The sequence below is a fragment of the Cataglyphis hispanica genome, chromosome 14 (assembly GCF_021464435.1).
Source record: "Cataglyphis hispanica isolate Lineage 1 chromosome 14, ULB_Chis1_1.0, whole genome shotgun sequence".
Lineage (NCBI taxonomy): Eukaryota > Metazoa > Arthropoda > Insecta > Hymenoptera > Formicidae > Cataglyphis > Cataglyphis hispanica.
The window spans coordinates 6,174,128-6,195,506 of NC_065967.1; the positions used below are offsets into that span (position 1 = coordinate 6,174,128).

The 21,379-nt window shown below is 28.7% G+C and overlaps 1 protein-coding gene across 1 annotated transcript in view; it reads right to left on the reverse strand.

The window, feature by feature from the left end:
* Positions 1–20,718, reverse strand: part of LOC126854818 (potassium voltage-gated channel subfamily KQT member 1-like) — a 36,405-nt gene extending 15,687 nt beyond the window's left edge. Inside the window, exons 1-3 of the mRNA XM_050601905.1 lie at positions 20,489–20,718; positions 7,100–7,460; positions 2,365–2,544 (exon numbers count right to left, since the gene is read on the reverse strand). Of these exons, the coding sequence (XP_050457862.1) occupies positions 2,365–2,544; positions 7,100–7,193 (274 nt within the window). The 5' untranslated portion in view covers positions 7,194–7,460; positions 20,489–20,718. The remainder of the gene's footprint in view (positions 1–2,364; positions 2,545–7,099; positions 7,461–20,488) is intronic.
* Between the last annotated feature and the right edge of the window lie 661 nt (positions 20,719–21,379).

Below are 21,379 nucleotides of genomic sequence, written 5' to 3' on the forward strand. Positions count from 1 at the left end.
GTAATAATTTTACGTATGTTGATTATATCTTTAAAACATATATATTATATATTATAATATATATATTATAATATATATTATAACATTATATCGTCTATATATAGACATTATAGTATCGTCTTTCCTATGTTTGTTTCCAATGCACTTTGGAGCTTTTTCTTTCATCAATCCTTGGCAAACTGACTGTAATCGAAAGCTTCTTGCTAAAACGCTTCCGGTTGCAGGATATGACGTCATACAATCTACCGCGCACTAAAAGTGAACGAAACTCAATCATCGATATTTAAGAAAAATATACTGATAGTTCTAAAAATTGCAATTAATGTGCCATTGTACGATGCGTAATTAGGAATTGCGTGTCTAATATATTAAAAATACTTTATTTCATTGTAAACAATACATATAATGCTTAAAACAGAATATTTCATTATCTTATAGAGATAATTAATACCAATTACAAGTAAACTTTATTATTATTTTATAGCAATAAAATTATAAAACTTTTCTCATACTATAGTAATCAATACAAACTTTTGCATTTTGTTCTCGAAAGTTTTTTCGAATTTAAATTTTATACATATATTAAACTCTATTTGAACAAAATAATCTTAAAACAGTAAAAAACTACACAACATTTTTATCCAATCAAATAGAATATTTGTGAAATTTCTGAGTGTCAATGTGTAATTTCTTTAAATAAAGATATCACAAACAGAGCCTATGTATGTATTTCCATTATTTATATTCTTATCGCATATCTACCAACACATGTGAGATTATTTAATTCTAAGCGGATTGTTTAAACGTAACGTATGTTGATTATATCTCGGATTTGAGAATTTAACATTGAACAGCATTTAACGTTGAATTTGGGTCACTGGTTCATTATATCCGTATGATATACTATTATGTGCGCTCTCACAGAAGATGCTTCAATACTAAAATTACGTTTATACTTTTCATACTTTGTTATTGAGAGGATTTACACTTTGCTAAGAACGTACATTTTCTTACGAAAATAAGAAAAGTATCTTGCTTAAGAATGTATTATATGTTAAAATATTGGCAAAAACATGAAAATTTGGCGTAGACTCTTCTACTATTTCTTCTGAGTATCTGTGTAAAATCTAAGCTCAATTCTCTTAATGGTTTGAACATTATTTGTGTAAAATTTGTATTGATTATTATGAAAAATTGCATATTGTAGTATATTGTAATATATACAGGGTGTCCTGCGTCAATCGCATCACCCATCGTATGCAGGTAGAGCAGATAAAACTGAGGAGAAAAGTTATGTACCATTTTTTTCTATAACGCTTAATAAGAGAGTTATTATTGAGTAAAGTCTGGCCAATCATCGCCGATCTTTAACCGGGCGCATGTCAGTGAGGCGCTGTAAACAGCTGAGCGTTCACATGCCAGGCGCGCGGCTCATTGACGTGTGCCCAGCTAAAGGTCAGCGCTAAATTGTCAAACTTCACTCAATAATAACTCTTTTATTAAGCATTATCGAAAAAAATGGTACAAGACTTTTCTTCTCAGTTTTATTTGCTCTATTTGCACACGATGGGTGATGTAATTGATACCGGACACCCTGTATATATATTATTATTAACGAATTTGAAAAGAAAAATAACATTGCCAGCAAAATCAAAATTTTCACATATATTACAAAACAATTACAACATTATTACAGCAATTATATAACAAAACTCTTATAAACATTTGCAAAATTTGATTTAGATTCACTTACTCCTTTAAAAGTTATTTACTAATAATTGCAGCAAAATACTTATAGTAACCCAAAATATAAATTTCTGTAAATTAGTCGTTCTTTTTGTTTCTTGCAGTTGATTTCAAGATGTATTCAAAAAGTGAAAAAAAGTTCTTGTCACAAATAAGAAAAAGTATTAATTATTTTTTTACAAAGACGTTAAAATTCATATTATTTTATGATATTTTAAATTGCTTCATAATCCGAATTTATTTATTTGATTTTTCAAACCGTATAAACGTAAGAAATAGTTATTTTTTGAATTTCGACAGTTTTTTGCTACTATTGCACATACAGCCAAAATATCCTTAAGAGGTTCGATAGAATTACAACCAAAAGTACTGTACAATTGAATCGTCTGTTCCTAAAATACCGGAGATGTGTTTATATGAAATGTCTATTTACAAATTGAATTTATCTCAATGTGTAATGCAAGAGAAAAATTTATACAATTTTTTACTTCTGACATCCCAATATAATATATCTGGAATGAATGCCTTAAATTCGCCAAGTTCAAAACTAAATAGTTGAGACAGGTATCAAGGATCTTTAAAACGAATATAATATCGGGATATATATACTTCTGTTACCTCCGGCCAAGGTGTCATTGTTGTCAGACTGCAGAGTGGTACTGGTGTCAGATAGGGGCGACGGAACCGGTCTTAAATCCGACGGCGGTTCCAATCTCAATAAATCACTTCCGCCATCTCCACCGTCTCCATTTCCTCTGCCGACCTGTACAATCGTTACATTCAGAGGTCCCCGGTTACCTGTCGTCAAACAAAAAAAAAAGAAAGACCATGGTGAGTCTGCTCGTTAAAAATAAATGACCGAACGCGAGAAGAGAGAAGATAATTAAACCGCCGCCGTTTCTTCGTGACGAAATTGAAGGGCGAACTCTAATTGGGCGAGAGGGGATCAAGTGAATTCGGTGGCGAGAAAATAAAAATCGTTATACAAGCACTCTCTTAATTCGACCACGAAGCTTTATGAAAACGCCAAATCGTAATCGCTCACAAAGCACATTTGATTGTTAATTAAAAGATTGCTTTCTATCAACATACTTAATAAGAGACAAAATAAGTCATTAATCGCAAATCCAAAAATAAATATTTTATAAATAAATATTTCTTAGTTATTTCACAAGTAATTTATATAAATAATGATTGTAGTAAATTTAATTGAATATAAATGATTTACTCTTTAATTCAAAAGTAAAGATGTAAATAAAAAAAAAAGAAAATGTTTTTTTTTCATAAAAACCAATTTTTTATTAAAAAAAACAGCAAGTCTTGTTTCTTTCAAAAATTTTTTTTTTTTTTAGATATTTAATATTTTTATATTTTGATTACTGCAAATTGACTTTTTATTATTTTTAATTTTTTAGATAATAAATTTAAATTAACCATTATTGTTTTAAATTATTATTTTAAATCATTATTATATAATTACTCTCTATTTTAAGTATCAAAAATTTTTATTATGTATTTAATTGAGAATTATACGAATTACGTCAAGTTTGATGTAATTTGCAAGTCTCCATTAAAATTAATCCATTGAAATTACTTTAAAACAAAAAAAAAAAATTATCATGTTAAAAAAATACAAAAAATAATATTACACTTTAAAAAATAATAAAAAAAATTTCTTTATTTTTGCAATTGCTTTTTTTATTAAAAAAAAAAAAGTTTTTTACATCTCTACTCGAGAGTAAGACAAACGACAGAGAGATTAATAATCATTTAACGGGAATTCTGCAAAAGGCAAACTTTGTGCTATCCTTAATTTAAAATTTGCAATCTGTAAAAAATATGGGAAAGCTATCCTCAGCTATAATCAGAATACTCCTCGGTCAGATTGTTAATAACATTGTCTATTAATTACGTATATAATATTGCGTGCTATCTCTTTAGCCGGCTTGGTGTTGCAAAATTATCATTAAGAAATGATAACCGAGCTGAGAGGCCTCCGGGGAGGGTGATGGAGGAGGATAGGGATCAACACTGCGCCGGGATGTCATTAAGTAGTAATTAATCCCCCTGTCATTTGCCCTCATCCTCAAATGAGTCGAGTTAAAATTGAATCCATTTAACCGAACGAAGTAGGTACTCGTCTCCTCGGTCGGCCGCGATTCGTTCCTGCGATAATTCGATGTACGATCGGCCGATGCGATGTTTATTGATTTATAACGGTTCGCCTTACGGCACGTAAGGATGGCAGAAGCTTTCTAATCCTGAAGAAAATTTATTCGCGCAATTTGCGGCCGGTATGTCTCGTTTACGGATTAGAGAAGATATTAGCATGTCGTTAAACTAAATCGCGAGAACGTATCGTGCAGTTATTATACAGGGTGATTATAAAGTCTGTCCTCAGCCCCTATATTTCGGAAATGACTCAAAAAATTATTTAAAAAACCGCGAAATTCGTGTTCAATCATTTTGAGGGGCTATTATTTTAAGAGGTTGAAAAAGTTGTCTTCCCAAGGGAGTGCAGCAGCAGGAACCTAATATAAGAATTTCAAATGGAATCCCTCATAATATATTGTTTGAAAAAGCATAAAAAAAAGAAAATTTTTCGCGCAAACCGAAAATGATACGTTGACCCGTTCGGGAATTATTTAAGGTCAAAATTCGAAAAAACTAATTTTCAACAAAATTATGACTTTCATTTAGAAAATCCTAAAAAAACATTTGAGGTGTGAAAGTGTTCGTCCTTTTAAGTGCTTTCTATAAAAAATTCAGATTCGACCTTGGGTTTTTTTTTTTAAAGGATACGCAAAGAATTAAACTCAGGATGGTACCAAATTTTTTTTATATGAAATCATGATCAAATCTGAATTTTTTTTATGGAAAGAATTTAAAAAAGACGAACATTTTCACACTTCAATCAATATGTCAACCTATCAACGGATCAATCAACGAACCTCCAGTTTGCGCTAAAAAATTTTCTTTCTTTATACGCTTTCAAACGATATACTATAATATGGGAGTTTTATTTAAAATTTTTGAGTTGCCTTTCCTCTAGGAGAGACTCCCTCAACTCCTTAAAAGAGTAATCTCTCGAAATGATCAAACAGGTATATTTCACGGTTTTTCATAATTTTAAGCTGTTTCTGAAATATAGTGAGTAGAGACAAACTTTATAGGCACTTTATATAGTTAATTGACTTGATAATAAGCAATTCTACTAAATTTAACATAATATCGTTCTTGTTATGTTATCTCAATTTAAATGTATTTCAAACTGGAAAAAATGTCATAAAAATATTCAAGTAAACTCGTTTCAATAAATGTCAAATTTCTAAGAAACAAAATTGAATTTTATGACCTTTTTGAAAACATTTTATCGATTACACACAAGACGATATATATATATATATATATATATATATATATATATATATATATATGTATATATAAAACCATGTACATGTATAAAGAAAACAGATGTCCCAAAATCACTATATAATGTAATTTTCAAAAAATATTTTTGTTATCAATTTAATTTTGTGTTATATGTTATACATGTGTGTGTGTGTGTGTGTGTGCAAAGTAATTAAAAAATGTATTAAATATAAAAATATCTTTTTGATTTAAAATATTTATTTAAATATTTACAAAGAAATTATTTCCATGAAGCAGCAAATATATTTGAATTAGTAAAATATAAAATGAAAGCAAGGTATGCTTTTATTTGCAAATAAAAAAATAATTTTTAATTTCTGGTTGCCCGTTTAAAAAACATAGATAATTTTTTTTTTATTTTAATATATAATTTTTTATCTTTAAATAAATATTTTTGTTATATTAAAATTTTGAATAATAATTCAAATCATAATTTATTTAATATAATATTTTTGCAAACAAAATATATATTAACTTAAGTAAAAAAAATTCAAAATTAACAAAATGTATTTATCTAATAAAAAAAAAATTTATTTTTTAGTGTGCATATCATACTTGACATATTTTGAATTTTATTCTCCTATAAAACAAGGCTATCGAGTTGGAAACAAGCCCTGGGTATAAGAAATTTGAATATTTAGAATGCGACCCTAGTTTTGTCCCTAGCTGTGCCCTTAAAGAGGGTCTTCATAAAAATTGTGGGTTCAGTATCCTTTCTTCAGACGAACATACAGCTGGGTGTCGTAAATTGCCACGATCTTTACACATGTATGCTTATACAGTAATAAAGAGAAACGTTGAAGTTTTACGATTCACAGGCCAATGCTCGTAAAGTTCCACACGAATTATATATACGCGCGTCGCCGGAATTCGGGTTGGATTTTCATGAAAATTTAATAAGAGGTAAGTCAAAAAAGAGAGAGAGAAAGAGAGAGAAAGAAAGAAAGAGAGAATTATTCCAAAGCATTGAATATACGTTCACGCTCTCATACGTACGCGACTGGCATAATCTATCCGTAATCCTCTATCGATTACAAGACTAACCTTTATGCCCTCCGGATAAAGCGGATATAACGTTTTAATGATACGCATAATAAGTAAACGGTATATTCGTATAGGTGGGATTAAAAATCGAATCCCATTTGAATTGCAAAACAGTATCTCTAAACGAAAAAATTACTTTGCATAAAAAAAATATCTGCATCGATGTGCACTTAAGATAAGAATAATTTTTTTAACAAAAAGAATATTAATGTATTACTTGGCACAAAATTGAGATCTTTTTGCCAATATAATTTTAACAGCAGTTAGCATGTAAGAAAGATATTATGTAAAATATCATACAATTCGCGATCTGAATTTTAATGGAGATAAAAAAATATAAAAAAAAGAAGTAGGGTAAATAAGGTTTCAAGTTTAGAAAAAAAGATTGTGACTACCCTTACATATATATATATATATATATATATATATATATATATATATATATATATATACACGCACACACACACTAAAAATAGAATTTTTGTAATCTTAATTTTTTTACTTAAAAAATATGAACTTTGTTTCCAAAAATATTTTATTTTATTAAATTAATTATTATTTGCATGCAATAAAAATTATTAAAGTAAAATTTTATTTTATTTTAAAAATTATTAAAATAATTTTTAAAATAAAATATTAATACATATACAATATTAATACATATACAATATTACAATTTTTTTTTAGGGGAACATAGTACTTTTTTTTTAGTTTATAATATAGCTTATTTTAGCATTTCACATTCTTTTCCTTAACGTTAATTCAAGCTTAGTTTACATGAAATACAATTGTTTTTTTACCCTCGTGTTAATGATATATTGTAGAAGCGGGAAGATATCTCATATACTCTTGTCGCGAGAAAAAGAAAAAGATTCACCTGTTCTGGAGGGTGGAAGTAACAGTCCTTGAACCTCCTCGAGGGGCATGGCGTGTCCGTGATGATCTCGGTAATGATGAGAACGGTCTCTCATATCTCCTCTCGACTGCGATAGTCGCGCTCGTTTTCACTATGTTTCTCGCTGAATAGCGACAATCTTTGTTGAAGATTGAATTCGGGACCAAAACCGGAAGCAGGAAGCTGGGTGAGTCCTGAGGGACCCCTGCTGATGATAGCAGACGGTTATTGAGCGTCATCGCCCCACCGTCGCAATTAAGACCATGCCCAGATTACCAAGATCGGACAAATCGCCAACTTGCCAACAGTGCGGCCTCGTCGATTGCCGTTTAGATATCCCGTCCTGTTACAGAAAAAGATTTGTTGCAAATAAAATTATATACATATATGATATTAAAAAAAATTTCGCTTAAATTTAACATATATTGCATGTTCCAAACAGTCTATACAAATTTTTGTATTTAATTTAACATAATATGAATATGTTAAGTGACGCTCATCCTATGTTAATATTAGGCTTGATAATTTGCTTCAAAGGCTTCGATATTCAAAACTTTGAAGATTTGAAGCTTTGGCACTAAAATCTTCGAACATCGAAGCTTCGAAGATTTGAACCTTCGAACTTCGATACCTCGATCTTCGAAGCATCAAAGTTATACAATTATTAATTTAATATAGTAGTAATTATATCGCGATTATTATCGACGTACACATTTATAAAATTATATGATAAAATCCGAATAAAATTTCTAATGTTGCAATAATTAATGTTGAATAATCACATATTTTTTGAGCATATATATTAATTAATTCCTTTTATTTACAATATTTTTAGCGTTCCCTAAATTAATTCGCTATTTGCGAATATACTCTTCAAAATTATATTTAAAAATAGTTAATATTTCAACATGGAATAAATGCAAACATTATAGTAATTTGAAATAAATTTTGTGCAAAATCAACATATTTTTAATGATAAAATTAATTTGGAAAAATGTTATTGACGATCTATAGTCACTCTCAATTCTATTGTAAAATAAAATCAATATTTTTTTTCTGTTTTAAATTTTAACAAATAAATTTTATTATTAATAACAAGAGATATATCTATTGTGTAAAATTAAAAATATGTGCACATTGTGTTGTTTTTACACTTTTTTGAGTTGTTAAAAAAAGTATAAAAATAATTTAACATTTGAGTTCAATTAACACAACAGCAATAGTTAAATTATTACATTGTGTTAAATATTTAACACAAAAATTTTAACCAGCATATTTTTTAACAAGAAAACACAAATCTTCTAACAATTCCAAGAATATGCAGAATAAAATTTTTAAATCTTTATAAATCGAAATATTTTTGAAAAAATTAACTTCAGAAGATAAGAATCTTTAGAATAAAAATTGTAAAATTTTTTCAAGCCAGATATTTAGCGACTATGATACTTTTATTACAAACAATGTTTCAAAAAAAAAGAGTAATAATAAAAATCACTTTTTATAATTTAATTATACTTTATACTTATAGTTAATTCATAATTATATAATTTAATAATAATAGTAATAGATTCACATACACACACACAGAACTAGACTACGACAATACAAAATGGAGAAACTAGCAAGTAAAAACTACGCGATTATTGATGCGCAAACTTTTTATTGTTAAATTTTAGTAATAAACATCTATTTAGTAATAACTATCCAAAAATATACGTATCGGATCGTTTTGGATTTCTCTTTTCAACATAAATATAAATATAGCAAAAAATTATATTAATATTTTAAAATCTGACATGCAATATTTGTTGTTGCAGACAAATTTTAAATTAAAATCGATAATCAGAGAAAAGGACTCACTAAAACGTAAAGTGTAAAATCTATACAAATTAATGGATTACATCTAATTGTAAGCGCCATGGTCACATGTATATCCGTCGGTGATTTGCAATATAATATTTATTTATATCTATGCTAAAGAGATGGACTAAAAAATGATTTGAAATATACATTTTTAATGCATGTTATTACTAAAATTTAATAATAAAAAAATTTGCTTACCAATAACCGCGTCGCTCTTATTTGCCAGTTTCTCCATCTTAAATTATATAATTATTAGATTATAATTTAAAAGATTTGATTTTTGTCCCTATTAAAATTTTAGCGAGATAGAAAGAAGGTTTAATGAGCCGTAATAATTTTTCATATCTCATTTTATAAATTGCGATTAAATTATAAGTATCGCAGCAATCGATCGTATCCACGCTGTTTTAAAAATCGAGAAATTAATTTCAAATAATAATTGCTAAACAATGAAATATCATAATTAGTTTTCCCTGCATATATAATGAAATACGAGAGAACAAAGAAATGTTCTTTCGACTTAAATTGTCTGGTTCGTCATTTATCTGACTTTATATATGCTTATATATGCTCAAGTTTTGTGGTCGATGTACTCCGCGTGTTCATAACGGAATACGGTATTGTTTGCGCGAATTGTTGCCAAAGTAACGCAAATAGCAGAAAATAACAATAAATTAATAACAATAAATTTATTGTTAAAACTGTCTTATTTTTCTTCAGTGAAAGGTTTATATCGATTACAAAATTCTTATTTTTCCATATTTTTTAATTTAATTTTCAGTTAAAAAATATATATATATATTTTTGGAAAGAAATAAACTTTTCAACAGATTATAAATTAAATATAAATTTTTGTTTAATATTTATTTCTCGATTAGTTCTGTTTGTATCCGCTCTATCGTAATTTCTCTCTTTATCGATTAATTATGCAGTTTTTCATGTGTGCGTTATAGAAGACTCATATTTTATGCTCTCTGCATCACGTACGTACATGCGAGCATTAAAGTATGCGCGTACCCCTGTATTTGCTTATGGCACACATACGTGCGTGTATTATCGTAGATCAATAACCGACGTGTCTCGGTTAGTGGGTCTAGTTCGCAAGAATTATATAGTTGTCATATAGACGTGCGATTCGCGACTCAATCGCGTTCCCTAACCGCGACGTTATCACATCGTACATACGTGATACTTTTTTCCTCTTTTTTCTTTTTGCGTAACTTTCTCCTCCTATACTGTCGTCATGAAAGAATAGCTGATTACCGCGGAAAATATGAATAATTCAGCATACAATAGAAATACTCGAGCAATACAACAATAATTGTCCTTTCAAAGCAAGCAAATCACGTTATTGATCTCTAATAACACAAATTGATGAAACTTTACAAAAGGGGATCCAACCCCATTGATCTTGACATATGACCTTGACATATGTTATCAAGGTCACTGTCCTGAGTTACATCTAAGAGGTTTTAGCCGTCGCTCGTTGCTTATTAAAAAGTTATTAACAAACAAACATTTTTAAAAATCATGGTTTGTACGTAATCTGACAATGAAAAACAACGCGACTTTACTTTTAAAACTGAAAGGTTTGGGTTAAATTATATTTTCCGGAAATAGCAGTCTCCGTGGAGGCGGGGAGGAAAAAAGTAAACTCCCTGTGTCTATATACTTTACAAAGCAAAGCGCGGTCCACCTCACAATTGTTCTGTGAATGGGAAAGTGTATGTGTAGACACAGCGGGTTTTGCCCTCCCCCTCCCCTCTACGGAAAAGACTCCACTTCTTGAAGAGTGTAACCTAACCCAAACCAATTAATTTTAAATCAGAAATAGGTTTGAGTTTATTTTTTCTAGAAGTGGAACTTCCCTCCGTACAAGAAGAAGGGGGCGAACCTACTGGTCTATGTATACATTTTTTAATGCGAAGAAAGGTTTTACATGAGTTTACAATTTTTTACGCGAAACAAGGTTCAACGCGAACCTCTGTGTCTAATTTGTTGATAGTGGAGCCTCCCCACAGAGGTGCGGGGAGGAGGGGAGGGGGTGTCCACACGTATACTTTTCAAAGCAAAGTGAGATTCTACATGGGTTGTACATGAGTTGAACTTCGCTTTGCGTAAAAAGTTGTAAATTCATGTGGAATTTCACTTCCGGAAGATATAATCTAACCCAAATCTATTTCTAATTTAGAATTAAAATTTGAAGGGCTTCACTATCAAAAAATTAGACACATAGGTTTGCGTTGAACTTCGCTTCGCGTGAAAAGTCATAAACTTAAATTGTTAATAATTTTTTAATAAACAGCGAACGACGGCTTTTGAATGTCAGGGCAGTGACCTTGACGACATATGTCAAGTTATTGGGACTCCTTTTGTAAAGTTTTACCGTATAACAAAATAATATGATTTTTAATGTCTTCGTAAAAAAAAGTAGTTGCAATCAATATTTTTTTTAATTTATAACAAAAATTTTTCGTGAATACTTTCTTAAATCATCTGCAAAAACAAAAAAGACTAATTTATAAGAAGATTTTAGGTTACTATAAATCTTTTGATACAATATTTTTAATAAATAACTTTTAAACGAATAAGAGAATCTAAATCAAGTTGCACAAATATTTATATATATTACATATATATTACAATATTTGACATATGACACATACACACAATATTTCTCTGCCAATTTAAAAAAATTTTATTTATTACCTATATTATATACACATATGCACATACGTAGAAAAAATTAAGTACAGAGAAAAATACATTTTCAAACCACATATTTTTTTTTTTAATATTTATATATTTACTTTTTATTAGATATATTACTATAAATACTGAATATTACTATAATTACTGAATATTAAAAATTACCATTTATATTTACATTTTCTTCCTACAGTTATTTTTAAGTTATTACTTATAAAAATAATTATGCATATTAGGGATGACCTCACCAATTTTAATAATCATATAGTCGGTATATAGTCAAGGATACCGAGTAATTTTCAAAAAAGATTTTAGCCATTGCTCATTGTTTATTAAAAAGTTATTAACAAAATAAGTTTGACGAATGAGACATAATTTTTTGACACCATATACATTTAAGAAGGAATATACATATTTGGTGGAATATATATGTGTTCAATACATAATAATCATAATATTGCTTTCAATACGCTGTATTTGTTTATTCTTTGTAAATTATTTATTATTTGAATTTCTATTTCGCCAGCGTTATGATTAGCATAAACGAATTTTTTTAATATTATGGCAATATGTATTTTCTCCCACAAAAATCTCAAGAATAAAAAAATCTGCTAAAAATACATATTGAAACGTAATAAATCTCCCCCACCCACGCGTCAGATTTAAAAAGAGAGAAGTATTTTACAGTTTTACTTTATTATAAAATGAAAGGGTGGACGGGGAGGGACCAAATCCCCCTGCACTCTATTCTAGAAAATTCTAACCTAACCTAAACTTATTTTTAATTAGGTTAAGTTATTTTGGAGTAAGGCTCGTTCATCCTTTGACCTTATAATACACACATGCTATATATGTGTATACTTTTTAACATTAATGTCAGAAAATTACATTCAACTTGTTAACATTATTTTGTTAATGACTTTTTAATAAACAACAAGCAACAGCTAAAACATTTTGAAAGTTACTCGTAATATTATTGTACTTACGCGAAATATTATTGTAAAAATTTCTTAATACACTCTTAGAAATAATATATTTACACAATTTTTACATGGTAATATTCGGTTAATATATGAGTGTAGATATAATAATCTTTTCTATAATGGCAATTATTAAAAATAACGACTAATAGTTTCACATGATAGCTCATCTCTATTGCCTGATTAATTGAAAATTTACGACAGATTGATGCGGAGTTCACTGCTTACATAAATCACTTTCAGCAGTCGTAGACTATCGTGGTCTTTCTTTATCCGCTCAACGGAGGCTATTTATCAAAGTGACCTCGGAAAATTTTTTTCTGGAAACCATGGCGTCCGCAACCGCTAATCCAGGTTATATCCCTCCTCTCTACCCATATCTATCATTAAAAAAAAAATTTTTTCTGGAAAAGAGATTAATAATTTGTCATCCACTCATAAATTCAATATTAATTTAGATGAAAGTGCACGTGTAGAAATTATACGATAATGTTACAATCGTTTTCAATCGTTTATTAAAAACAACTAGAAAATATATTTATATTATCAAGCATTTGTCTTTATCAAGTTTAATTTGAGAAAATTGATTTTATTTCAATATTGATTTATTGATCTTAATATTAATAAATTTTTATATTTGTTTTATTATTTTTAAGGATGTTCTGGATGTACAATAATAGCAAAAAATTGTCAAAATAAAAAAGAAAATATGTTTCTTACGTTTATACTGTTTGAAAAAAAATAAATTCTGGTTATGAAAAAAATTAAAGTATCACAAAATAATATGGATTTTGACGTCTTCGTAAAAGAAAATAGTTGTAATTAATATTTTTCTTAATTTATGGCAAAAACTTTTGATCGTGAATATTCTCTAAAATCAACTGCAAAAAACACTGAAAAACGAATCATTTGCAGAAAGAGAAAAAGAAACAGATAATATTTTTCTACAATTTTCAGTAAATAACTTTTAAACGAATTAGTGATAGGATCTATCAAGTTTTGCACAAATATTTATTAGAATTTTCTTAATATATGCACAAATTTTTATTTCATTAATAATATTTTTTCTTTGTCAAATTTGTCACTAAGTGCTACAATAGGCGATTTTCCATAAGAATCAATAGTAACTTTAAATTTAAATAACTTCCAAACCGTTAAGAGAATTGTGCTTAGTTTTTGCACAAATATTCAGAAGAAATAGTAGAACAATCTATGAAATTTTAATGTTTTTGTTAGTATTTCGATATATGTCACATACATCCTTAATTATACAGATATTTTAATTATGTAAATGCGAATCTTTGATGTGTCTTTGCAGCATGTTAGAAAATATAATATAGTATTATAAAAAATTAAGCGAAATAAACAAGCGATTTAACTATCGTACGAAATATATAGCTATGAAATCGTTAATTAAAATGGCGGATAGCAAAATGATGATATCTTTAAAAGGCATCGTGTTAAAAGCATTCACGTGTTAAAAAGAACTTAATGACATGATGCCGAAAAATCATTTTGTCATAACTGTAGAAAAACTAATTGTAAGCAATTTATTAAATCAGCAAGTTTTACTGTTTTTTTACAGGTAAAGAAACTGCTGACAACTGTTTCAAAAGAATTTAATTTTTACACGAATTGATCCGCTGTTATAACACGCTGCGTACAAATTGTTGCCTATAGTACTCGTTACTCAGCTTTGAATATCCGAATATTCTTAATATTAATATTATTTTTTTATTATTATTATTTTTTATATCATTATTATTATTTATTTGTTTATAAATAAATTTAAATATAAAAAGAAATATAAATTATATTATTTAAATAAATATTAAAAAATTTAAAAATAAATTTATTATTTAATGAAAAGATTAACAAAATTAAAATAATGATTTTTGGGGTAATTTTGGTTAATTTTGGTATCATTTTGGTGAAAAATGGAAAGTAAAATTTAATTTACATTAATATTTATTTATATTTATATATATATAATTAAATATAATGAATTTTATAAATTATATATATATATATATATATATATATATAGTTATATAAATTAATATAAATAATTTAATTAAAATTAATTATTTATCATTAATCATTTATATTATTTATAATTAATGATAATATTAACTATTAAGATTTTAAAATTAGAAAAATAAAAAAATTAAAAATTATAAATAATTAAGAATATGTATTTATTAATCATTATTATAATATATATTCATTTATATATACATATATATATATATATATATATATATATATATGTATATATATTATATACAATTACATATAATTATTCAATTTAATATAAATAATTTAATAAAAATTAATTATTTATTATTAATCATTTATATTATTTATAATTAATGATAGTATTAACTATCTAACTATAAGATTTTAAAGATTAGATAAGATTTTATAGGTACTATTAAGATTTTCAAATTACAAAAATAAAAAGAATTAATAAAATTATTAATATTATCGTTGATATACGGTATTTTAATTAAAGAAAAATCGACTGCATTTAACTTTGCGGAAAAGATTTTCTCTTACTAAAAAAATCCAATAGTACAAGAATTTTAATCTAATTATCCGTCATTATTTATTTCAAGAAAAATTTGTTAATCTTTTTAATTAATTGATCTGTTTAATTAATTGATCGCAATGAAAATACTAGAATAATGCTCGAAAGTTTATTTACAAAATCAACTATTTGATCGTTTCATGATCCCCGAAACTGCGATTGCTCAGATATAAAAAAGAATTAAGCAAAAATTATATTAGAAAATAATCAATTTTTGTTAATTTTTTTCTTCTAATACACATTGTCTAAAAAATTTATCTACTTTACATAAATTTAAATTCGAACTATTATACTTCCAAGTTTAAGAAGATTCAAACACTTTAAAATTCCAGCTCGAACTTGGAAGTCTTGGAACTGTTTGAATTATTGGGACACTGGAAAATTCCTCTAGCTCTATTTGCGAGATAAAGATCCACTCACAAACTATTTCTTTCGTGACGTTTTCTGTTTAACTATTTTAATCAATGGGTCAAATAGTCAAAAGGTTCCACTGACATTTTCTCCGCTTTGTGTAGGCATGAGGTAATTATCTTATGCACAATAAATTTATCAAATAATATTTGGAATACACATAAATGTTTTCCATTTTAATTCGCTTACTATAGCAATGTCATTTACTAAAATATATGAAATAATATAATAACAAAATGTAATCCTCTCTACTTTTTTCTCTTTCTTTTTTTTACTTTGAATGTCACTTAGTTTTCTTCTTTTTTTATAGTTTGATAAAAGGTGAATAAGATGTTAAGAAATATAATCTGAATCTCCATCTTGTCAGATATAATAATGTTAAAGGTCGAGTATTATACGTCGGGTAAATCAAGAAGAGAGAGGAAAAGATCTCAATGCTGGAGAATAAACGCCTGATGTTTAAAAAAAAATGTAATGTACGTTTTGAAATTTCTCAACGCGTATATAATATAGCGATTAAATTAATGCAAGTTTAAGATGGAAAACAAATTTTTATATAACTTTTATATTAATGTAAAAATAACCAGTTTCACTTATTTTTTCGTTTTTATTTAAAATATTTGTGTAAAATATTTTTTTTACGTTTAATCTATCTTTAATTAATTTATTTATTTGTTTACTAAATTTGCATTTTTTTCTAAAAATATTAATTTTTTTGGTTATTAAATAATTTTAATAATTTTAAGGCCCTTAAGGGTAAATGTAAAATCAAAATATAGTGTGATAAAATCAATTTGAACATAACAATAGTTTGAGAAATTTTTACGACTGCACAAGTGAAAAAAACAATGGACATTATTCTAATCAATGAATTTTTCAAATTTTATTGCAACCAAGTTTGAACTGATACAAGAGAATATCTGCATATTTTTTTTTCAATTTTATGATAACCACAAATGATAAAATAGATATTCAAGAATCATTGATGAGAGAACACATAGATATACACTCGTATATACATATACTATGTACATATTTTCGCGTGATACTCCGCCTTTTTTCACCCTTTATCGCGTGCATGTAGTATTTTACAGTGACTCGTGTCAGTTTAATTATGCCGATATTTGATGAGCAATTTTGCTAATGTTTTAGTTCTTATTTCGCTTGAAATAATATGCTATTATTTGAAGATTTTCCATGAAAAAAATATTAATTAACTTAATTTAATTTAAAAAAGTCTAAACAACTTTGACTTTTGAAAAAAACTCAACACAATTGATGAAAATTCTTACTTTTCTCTTTGAGACTTTTTTGAATATATTTTTAAAGATAGACTGTGTGAATTACTTTTATTGATATACAAAAAAAGAATTGAAGAAAAAAATAAATATATTTAATTTTTTACTCAATTTTCTTACAAACAAGAGCAAAATTCAAATTCTGAGAGCTTTCGTATATCTTGTTACAAGTTAAATTAACCTACATAAAACAATTGACATACTGCATATTTCATGATACATTCGATAACCAACTTCATTCAACATGAAAATAATCAACGATTTCCAGCAGCGACGCGAAATTACTATTAGCTCGAGCTATCCTCGCAAAAATTCGTTTGCACAGTTGCCCGTAACCATATTTTCCGAGAGCATATTGCTATTATACGGCAGCGAGAATAATGACGTATACGTATGCAATTAACTAGAATACTACTTCGAGTATTCTTTGTGCGGAGGCGCCAAATAATGTGAAAAGTAGGCTAATCCGTGACTTGACATTTTGGACTACAAAGAATGTACTTAGTTGGCAAGAAAATGAAACAAGTGGACAAAAGGGACAAGAGCAATTGCTTCGTTATTTTGAGCAAAAGCAAGAAAGACGCTCTTTCCTTTTTTCTTTCTTTAACAATAAAGCTTAGTTAAACAGCGACGTGTGAAATAGATCCAGCAAAGAGTTAATTCGAAACGAAGCGTGTCAGTAACTTCATGACAATCTAGAACATTGTAAATATTTGATGAGGAATCGATATGCGTAATTAGTGAATATTACTAAAATGCATAAAGCGGAAATGGGTGCGATGAGCAATATATGAATGCAAATAACGCGAGAATGTGAAAATATCGAATGGAAACAAAGAAGTTATTCGCGGTGCAAGCACAATCAAATATTTTCCGACTGTTAATGTCAATTTTGTGTTTTTTTTTCCTCGCGCAAACACACTTGTATAAAAATGATAAACGTTCTAATATGTAAACATGGATCTAACGTGAAAGTATCCACAAAAATATCTTTATGAAATTTGCTGATCATTAAAAATGGTAATAAATTTGATAAATATATGCATAAAAAGTTATATCTCATCGATTTAATTGTCATTTAGATGTTGTAGATGAGAATGTGAGTAATTTCTTGTAAGAATTATAATAATTAATTATAAATTGTAATTATAAATTATAATTATAAATTTATTAATAAATTGTTACAAAAGATTTATGTAATGATTTTTATAAAAAATTTATTATATTATTTAATTTTCAGTAACAAATACTGGTTGATCGAATCGAGAATTTAAATTTCAAGAATAATTAATTTATATTTTCGTTATAAAAAATTGATGATGAACAATATTTAAATAATATTAATGAATAATTAATGCTTGATAATTAATCGTGGTTAATAATAATCGTGATTGAAACGCGGGAACAATAAGTATCGTGTTGTTAGAACATGAATTACGAGATTCAATAACACGCGCAAAAAACGCACACTATACTGCGATCGAAAAGCTATTGTTTCCTCTCGACGAGATTATTCAGCGTTAATTATCTTCTTGAATGCAAACGTAATAAAAGAGGCGAGACATATTGTCAGTCTTCACGCCACGTTTCTTTTTACAAACGACTCAGCTTGGCGTGTATATATCGCATGACGTGAGTCACGAAGAAAAACGTTTCGTCATGCTGTTTCGGCATTAATCTACTGGAGGTACATGTACATTAGAGATTAGAATGGCCGATATCATAGAAGCGCAAATATTTTATCTTATCCAAGTATCTAACAATAAGCCCTGAAATCTTCACGCTTTACGTATGCACCTGCAGCCTGTCGTATGTTTTCTCATATAAGTTTCCCATCGAACGAAGATAAAAAGATTATATGTCGCGGGCATTTAAAATGGTCATATACCTCGTATGAACAAAAATGCTCAACACTTTTGAAGTTTTTTATCTTTGTATTAAGCGTACGTTGTTAAAAAATTTGACTTAATATAAATCGCACGTACCAAACGTTCACACAAATTTTTGTGTTAATTTAACATAATATGATAAATGGTGAGATTAATATTATGTTAATTTCAAGACAAAATGAATACAAACTTCATTGGAATTTGAAATAAATTTTGTATAAAAAAATCAACATAATTTTAATAATAAAATTAATTTGGGAAAATGTTATTAATCATCTGTAGTCACTTTCACTTCTATTGTAAAATAAAATCAATATTTTTTTCTATAAATTTTAACAGATAAATCCAATAATAATACGAAACATATCTAATATTCTGTAAAATTAAAAACATGTACACATTGTATTATTTTTACACTTTTTGCACCTTTTTTCAGTTGTTTTAATAATTTAATTTGAGTTCGATTAAGGGAGGAAATTAGTGTAAAAAAGATTATTTTTAAGAATTTTATTTGGTAAATAATTGATTTCTTTTAAATCATTTTATTAGATCACGCAGTACATAATTTAAATTACTTTCTGGTGAAATTTTTGTTAAAAAATATTTATATTTATAGCTACAATGACCAATAGTGTGAGTCGCTTTAAAGAAACGGGCGCACGCGAGCCAAATGGAAGTTCTGAAGCAGAAAACCAAACATTTTCTTAAAAGACAATAGCTTCAGTTGCACATATGGATTTGAATAAAAAATCATTTCTTACAAAATGGCAAACTTTTGGAGAAAAAAAATACCAAAATTAGTGAGACATCTCTGTTTAATTACAAAAAAAAGAAACAAATTATTCATTTTTTGAAAACTACTCACGATATAGGCTATTGTAGCTATAAATATTAATATTTTTTTAATAAAAATTTCACAAAAGGTAGTTCAATCTATGTACTTTGTGATTAATAACGTAATTTGAAAAAAAAAAAAAAACAATTATTTACCAGAAAAAAAATCGTTAAAAATCGAGCTGTTTTCAAATTCAGCTGTTACACTGGTTTTCTCCTTTACACAACAATATATTAAATTAACACATGAATGTATTAAATATTTAACACAAAAGTTTTAACCGATATAATTCTTAACAAGAAAACATAAATTTTCCAACAGTGTAAGAAGTGATTTGAAAAACATTCTTGTGTTTATCTGAACCGGTACTAATGCCATGAATAATGTCATGAATAATGGATCAAGAGAGAGAGAGAGAGAAAGAGAAAAAGAGAGAGACAGAGAGAGAAACACACACTTATCCTACCACACACAATCTCAATAAAGATTGATGTCGGCTTTACAGACGACCATTACATAAAGGATTAGTATCATAGTCACGATATAAGTAAGTAAGTTAACTCGAAATCGATCTTGAAAACGCGACTTAAAGCGACCTGTTAAAGGAACCAATATACAGGAAGCCTCATTATCGCAAACATTTCATCAGATATTATAGTACAAATTATTGTCGCCTCGTATATCAATCAACCGTGCTAATTACCAATCGCTAATTGGCAATCGCGATAATTAATGACGTTCAATCAAAACCGTCCTTTACGAAATATACATAAATAGTACCATATTGGCGCCGTACCTGTTGCGAGAGGAGCCCTCCACCAAGTGGTCCCGGGTTGGTCGCGCGATCACTCCTAGAGATCCGTCCTCGAGAATGCCGTGCACCCTGACTGGTCCCCGCCGTCTCTTCTCTTCCCTCGGACGACACGTCGACGCGTCGCTGGGAGGACGGTGTCCGGACGACGATAAAAGATCGCGTGCTAATTCCTCGACGCTCCCGATTCCAACTCACGACGCGGCATCGATTCGTCGCCCGACGTGTTTTTTCGCGATCGGTGGTCCCGCTCGACCTCTCAGCTCCGTCGCAATCGGCGCGAAAAACGGGAACCACGTCCTGTCTCGCTCGTCGTGCGATAACGACGACGCGATAATGCAAGCCGCGTATTATCGGAATACACGCGTCTCGTGACGGAGGCCTCTTCCTTCCGCACGTGTGTACACGTGCGGGCCGTCCGTCCGCTCGTGGTTCCCTCGCGCAAGAAGCGATAACAGAGAATTCTTCGAGGATAAAGGGGAGGGGGGATGAGGGGGGCGCTTGCGGAATTGTTGATTGTCGTTGATTGTCGATGGCGTGTTGTAGGTGCCGGAGAATCGGACGAACGCGGCGGCTCCTGCGATCGGCTCTGTCTTTTCCACGGACACGGCAGGGAGGTTGTCCTGCGGCGCGACGGACGAGTCTGTGACAGGAGGTGTAACACGCGCGCCTCGGCGCACCGCGCACGTGCCGGCACGCAGCCCAGCACGGCCAAGGGTGGCGCAAACTGGGACTCGACTACTGATTCTGTAATTCAACATTCTGTCAGTTCGCTCCTTATTACACGTGCCATTCTTCTATCAACGATTTATTTCTGTAACTAAACAGATTCAAATGGTTTAATCATGGAGTAATAATCATAATGTGAGATGAAAT